At 46.0% G+C, this 6,146-nt stretch overlaps 1 protein-coding gene across 2 annotated transcripts; it reads right to left on the bottom strand.

Moving 5' to 3' along the window:
• Window positions 1-418: 418 nt before the first annotated feature.
• Window positions 419-5,891, bottom strand: RPL15 (ribosomal protein L15). Of its 2 annotated transcripts, none has more exons than XM_041466177.1 (4): window positions 5,816-5,891; window positions 4,179-4,363; window positions 2,672-2,808; window positions 419-775 (listed from the first exon to the last, which is right to left on the bottom strand). In XM_041466177.1, the coding sequence occupies exons 2-4, from the start codon at window positions 4,348-4,350 to the stop codon at window positions 470-472; spliced, it is 615 nt and encodes a 204-aa protein (XP_041322111.1). In that variant the 5' UTR covers window positions 4,351-4,363; window positions 5,816-5,891; the 3' UTR covers window positions 419-469. The 2 variants fall into 2 exon arrangements, with proteins under 2 accessions (XP_041322111.1, XP_041322112.1); XM_041466178.1 differs by having other exon boundaries at window positions 4,179-4,360; window positions 5,816-5,853.
• Between the last annotated feature and the right edge of the window lie 255 nt (window positions 5,892-6,146).

Raw genomic sequence — 6,146 nt, 5'->3', positions numbered from 1 at the left:
AGCTGGTTTGACACTGAAGAAGTACAAAAAACCAGAACTTGAAAAATAAAATAGCCATTAGTATTTAATTACCCATAAAAAATAAATGAGCACTTTCAGCTTACATCTCATTGCAGAAGATCAAAACTGGCCATCAGTCCAAGCACAGGACAAACAGACCCCAACCTACAAACAGTGACTAAATAAACTCGGACCAAGAGAAAAAAGAACATTGACCAGCCTTTGGGCTTCAATACACATTGCACATGTCCTTCCACGTTATCAAAACTGAAACCCATCACAGAACTCTATACTCGGGGCCTACAATCTCCACAAGTATCAAGTTATATTTTCAAAAGCCTGTCAAAATATGGAACCACCTGAACTCCCAGAGACTTCTACGCTTATCCACATAACCCAAGAAGCAGCAGAAGCACTGTTAAATTGAACAACCTGCATGATCTTTATTAGATGGCCACGTTTACAAGAATTAGCGGTAGCGGTGCAGCTGCAGGGTGTTGCGCCTTCTCCAGGCCGCACGGCGCGAGCCACCGATGGTGTGGTGGAATTTGTGGCCCTTGCCAAGCCCGCGGCTCTTGCGCCCGGCTGACGTCAGCCCACGCATCTCTCTGTGCTTGTGGACGGGCTTGGTGATCCATTGGGTATCAGGATTCCGCCTGATGGTCTTGTGGAAGGGATCGATCAGGATCACTTCAAAGAACTTGTAAGTGGAGTCTTCACCCACCCAATATGAGTTCAAGACTCTCAGAGCCCCACAGTGACGGCCAGCACGTTCCTGGAGGAAAAAAATAAATGCAACAGGCTGTAAAACCATGGATTCAGGGCACTCTTCATGCAGGAAGAAAAAAAAAAGGCTGTCTGGATTCCTGCATGAAACAGGTTTTAAAGACCATGAGCAGGAAGGTGCTTGGTTGACAAAAGAAAGAACTCTGTGTACACAGAAGCACCCAGTCAGTAAAAACACAATGTTAAAAATCACTTCAATGTGAAGATGAAGAGCATGAGCTGCACTTGGGGTGATGGAACAATCTTTTATGGGAAGTTATGAAAGACTGATTAATTTTCACATCCAAAGCTACAGGGGAGAAAGAAATTTCTGCAGAATGTAAGCCTGTAATGGTAGGAGTAAAGGAATAGCTGATGTAACAAATCTTTGTACCACTGCTGGCATATTAGTGTGTGCTATTCCTATCCTCACTTGTGGTTAGGAAGACACAATCTTAGTTTAGAAAACAAAACAAAGCAGAAAATAGCAATTATGCAACTCAATCTGCTTCTCCTGTCAAGAATATTCCTTATTTAAAACAAACTAAGTGTGTTTAATTGTAGGACTTTATCATCATTGTGAGGAAGCATGAACCAATGCACCCCATTCAGCTTCTTCCCCAGTGTGATTTTAACCTATTGTTATAGGCTTTCCTAAAGAGCTTGACTATTTTCTGCACATGGAATAACATCTTTTCAAGTCCTTTTATTCTAGTGTGAGAGCAACACCTGTATGAAATATTAGAACACAAATCACCCTTTACCAGTTTCTATTCGAGGATGGGAGCTCCAACTGAGGCTTTTCTTGTAATCTGAAAAATTTAAGTCTTCCAGAAAGACTGTGCCAGATTCAGAAAATTTGAAGCTAAAACTGAGGGAAATAACCATAGCTGACCTAAGTGAGCATGTGATTAGCCATCAGGTGTCCGGGAATAACACATATTAAGAGAATGCCATCAGCACTGAAAACAGAACAGTATTTTTAATTTTCAAACTCATCACCTGTATTTCTCTTAAATAAGCATGACCCATTCATATTTTTTCCCTGAAAAAAAAATCCCACCATATTCAACTTGCAGAAGTCACTCAGCAATATTTTCAAAGTCCTGAGAATAGTCTTCTGCTTCAAGATGGAAAGGCAATGACACTCACCCTTTTTCCACAATGTCTAGTTTGAGAATGCAGCCTGCTATCAACTCTAACCCACTGAAAGAGGGGTTTTTTGGTAAAGGTGAGAACTCCACCTCTTCCAGACTACAACTGTGATAGCAATGAAGCTTACAAGATCTCATCAAACCGAAGTTTACATTTTGAGTATTTCAGTAACAAGATCTCACCTAAAAATAAGTTAACCACCAAGCTGTGTGCTTGTGAGGTACCAGTTTTTTATAAAGAAGCACAATTTCTCTGGCACACTGCCTTCAGCTCCTGCAATACAGCTAAGCATGCTGTGCAGCACTACTACACAAACAGGTGCTACAGGCTTTAGGACAGGAACTCACGTGTACTTTGTGAAAGGACCATCACCTACAGCTGGTGATCCACACCTTAGCACATGCAAGTTCTTACTTCTCATGCCCAGCTCTTTATTTTCTGTGGCTTTATTTTCTGGACTAGTTATGTGTTTTTCATACAAAATATTGTGGCATACTTGAGAAGTATGAACTTCACTAGACCACTCAAGTGGTTCCCATAGACCCCATTTTAAAAGTCTGAATAGTTTTTGTATTGTCTCAATAGTTTTTAAAGACTGCTGCTTTCCTGCCACCATTATTCAAAATCTTACCAACAACTTATTAACAAAACAGCTGGTTTGGTCTTGTATTTTTTGCCTCTTGAGTATTTTCAGCTTTTACAGACTAAAACTTTCCAACCCAAATTTGTGAGCAATAACCAAAACACTCACCTCTGCTACAGACTGAAGACTCCGGGCAAACTTGAGCTGGTTGACACCATGATGCACAGGTTTACCATAGGTTGCACCTTTGGGGACTGGGCGTTTGCGGCCACCACGGCGAACGCGGACACGGTAAATAACGTAACCTAGAACAAAGAGTGACTTAAGAACTAGAGCAATTCTAGTAACAATTTTCATTCCTGTACTGCATTTCCAATCCCCCAAAATTTACATGAAGTGCTGCAACACTAAGTCATTTCACCAATTTTTACCAAAATACACAACTTGAGGAAGATAGTGCAAGATGGTTTTGTTATCTTCAGTCATATCACAACTGAGTAAGGAAAGGGATATCCTGATGCAACTGGTTTTGGCTCCAAACCAGTGCTTATGGCACCTTTTCACTATCCTGTCCCAAACCAACTAAGATCAGCTACAGCTATACTGTAATACAATCATTAAAAAAAAACCCCCCAAAAAAAAAAAAAAAAAAAAAAACCACCAAAACAGCAAAACCACTACCCAAACTGCACAATTCGGATGGCAGCACTCAAAAAGTACTGCAGCACAAGCCATCCACAAACCCTGCTGAAATCTGGTCACTGAGAAATGACAAAACTAGACAAATAGTAACAGAAGTGTCAAGTCCTAGCTTTTTATTTTCTTTGTGTATAAATATACTAGGTTTTTAAATGGATTTCCACCAGTTACACATGGATGGCCACTTTTTCCATTTCTTTCCCTGACCAGTAACTGTTTTTCAATGACAGTACAAACTCCATCATCTTGCTCGAGTGCCTGCAGCTGTAATACAGTCATAATATGGGTTGGGTTGGAAGGAACCCTAAAGATCATCCAGTTCCAACCCCTCTGCCATGGACAGGGACACCTTCCACACTAGCTTGCTCAGAGCTCCATCCAGCCTGACGCTGCCAGGGATGGGGTAGTCCCAACTCCTCTGGGTGGTCTGTTCCAGCGCCTCACCACCCTCACAGTAAAGAGTTTCTTCCTAGTATCTAATCTAAACCTGCTCCTTCAGTTTGAAACCATTTCCCCTGTCCTGTCACTACATGCTCTTGTGCAAGTCTCTATCCAGATCTCTTGTAGCTCTTTTCAAGGTTCTAGAAGGTCACAGTTCAGTCGCCTGAAAGAAGTCAAAGTAACAGTTGACAAAACTTGGGCAGAGTAAGGACATCCCCCTAACCTAGGATACTAAAACCCCTGCTCAATTGTGTGGCACTAACATTGCACAAGAACAGAAACTGAGGCCGAAGCCCACTTGATCTTTACCTGCCAGAACAGCAACAGAAGGCAGAGATGTGAAATTAAGTCAAGGTTTTAGGCTGTGGGCACTGCTACCAACTGAGGACATTTATGATATTCTGTTCGTTTCATACAGGACACTTCAGTTTATTGGGGGATACTTCAGTTTCCGACTTTGTTACTCTGCTGTCACCAAAGGAAGCCATGTCACTCCACGGTGAGGCACAGGGACCTCAGCTGTCCGTGCCATTACCTTGCTTGGCCTTGTATCCCAGCCTGCGGGCTTTGTCGGGCCGCGTGGGGCGCGGGGCGCGGTGCAAGGCCGACAGCTGGCGGTACTGCCAGCAGCGCACGCGCAGCAGGAACCGCATCACGTCCGACTGCTTCTTCCTCCAGAGCTCCTGGATGTACTTGTAGGCACCCATGTCTGTCTACCTGCTGGACAGAGAGCTCAGTGAAAACAGTGCACCAGGAACAACTGCCAGTCAACATCTTCCAATGAGGGCACTGCACCACTGAAAGACAGGGAGCTCTCTCCCGCTTCCCTGTACCACTGACACATCTGGGAACACGGATCACACCTGGCAGCCTTCAGCATGACACCCTGCAGGCACCATTCCCAGCAATTCTCTTCCTCTTTTATTCGTTCTGGAGTGTTAAACTCCTCAACTGAGAAATTTTCAGCTGTGCTATGTCTGATACTACCAAACCCAACAATTAACACCTGACCTGAGTTTTGCATACAAATCTATCAAGAACTACAGGACTGTGAGGAGTGTGGCCTTTATTGCTAACTCTGACTTCAGTAAAGTTTTTACTTCTAAGTGAAAGCTTAACAGTTTTATTAGAAAGTGGAAGTTTAACAGTTGCTTAAGAAATGAGCTGGACTGGGACTTTTGCTTCCTTAGAGCTATTCACACGGTGCCTCCCACATCTCAGGAGAGACAAGACCTTCCTGCACATCTGCTGAAACTGGGCTTTAAGTAAGATGAGGCATTACTGACCGTGTCGTGCTAAAAAAGATGTGTCACAGCTCGGTGTCCTACTGCTACTGACATTTGTGTTTTGCTCCACAGATGCCCTGTGGGTTTTTATAAAGTTGTTTTTAAAAATCGTTTCTACTGAGCACCATCGGGGATAGTTTGTATAGACTTCAGCAAAGGATCAAGATAAAGTTCTTACAGGTAAAATTTTGTCCTTAAGAAAACAATGATTATTACAAACTCCCTCTTATAAGCGGAATATGTCTCAATAATATGAATATAATATCAATATGTCTCAAATAACTATGTCTTAATAGTTGAAGGCGTTTCAAAAATCACCTATTACTTTATTTTGTTATCATGTTTACTGCTGTTTTCCTAAAAATCTCTGAGGCCTTACACATCTGCAGCAATCAGCACGTGTACCTGATCTCCATCAAGCCCCCACCCAACTCACTATCAGACACACGCAGCTCACTTTATTTACATGTAAAAACACGCAAAAAACAGTTCGAGAGTGATTTTGGATACCCCTCTTGTTTGAACCTGCCTACCGACAGCTCATCCATTCCCATCCCCGGCCACCCCACCTTTTCACGGCCTAATGGCACAGAAAACCCCCACGATCAAACCGCAAATCCGGCGCAAACCAGGGCTCGCCGTCTGTCACCGACCTGCACCCGCTCTGGCGCGCCGGGGCCACCCGGGGTGCCGCGCTCCCCTCCCCGCCCCACCGAGGCGCGGCCCGCGGGCCCTTCTCCACCGGCCTCCCAGAGGCTCCGCGCCGCACGAGCAGCCCCATCCCAGCCGGAGCCGGGCGGGCGCGGCGGCGGGACGGGCGGATGGGCGCCCGGATCCCGGGATGGGCGCGGATTGAGGGAAAGGCCGCGCGCGGACCAGCCCTCACCTGATGGCGCCCAGCGACGGAAAGGAAAGGCCCTACTTCCCACAAACCCTCGGGCCACAACACACTTCCGGCGGCGGCAGCGCTGACTCATGGGTAATGTAGTCCTGCGGGCGTGCGGGCCGCGCGTCCCTCCCCGCCCGGCCCGGCCCGGCCCGGCGCCACCGTTGAGCAACAGCGCCAGGGCGCGCTCCGGGCCCGGGTTGGGGCACGGCCCGGCCGGGGCTGCGCCTGGGGCAGGGGCTTGGCGAGATGCGGCATCCCGCAGACACCCCCTCTCCCCTGCCCCCATAAGAGCCCCAGGCCAGGGAGTGGGGTGGGACTTTGCTTAAAA

The sequence above is a fragment of the Pyrgilauda ruficollis genome, unplaced genomic scaffold (assembly GCF_017590135.1).
Source record: "Pyrgilauda ruficollis isolate IOZ18807 unplaced genomic scaffold, ASM1759013v1 scaffold2, whole genome shotgun sequence".
In the NCBI taxonomy this organism is placed as follows: domain Eukaryota; kingdom Metazoa; phylum Chordata; class Aves; order Passeriformes; family Passeridae; genus Pyrgilauda; species Pyrgilauda ruficollis.
The sequence above is the reverse complement of the archived record's forward strand: the minus strand, read 5'-3'. Positions and strand labels throughout refer to the sequence as shown.

Coding starts and splice junctions, on each gene's coding strand:
- RPL15 (XM_041466177.1), bottom strand. CDS start 4,350: ATGGGTGCCTACAAGTACATCCAGGAGCTCTGGAGGAAGAAGCAGTCG. Junction 2,809..4,178: donor GGGATACAAGGCCAAGCAAG/GTAATGGCACGG, acceptor TCTTTGTTCTAG/GTTACGTTATTTACCGTGTC. Junction 776..2,671: donor GTCTTCAGTCTGTAGCAGAG/GTGAGTGTTTTG, acceptor TTTTTCCTCCAG/GAACGTGCTGGCCGTCACTG.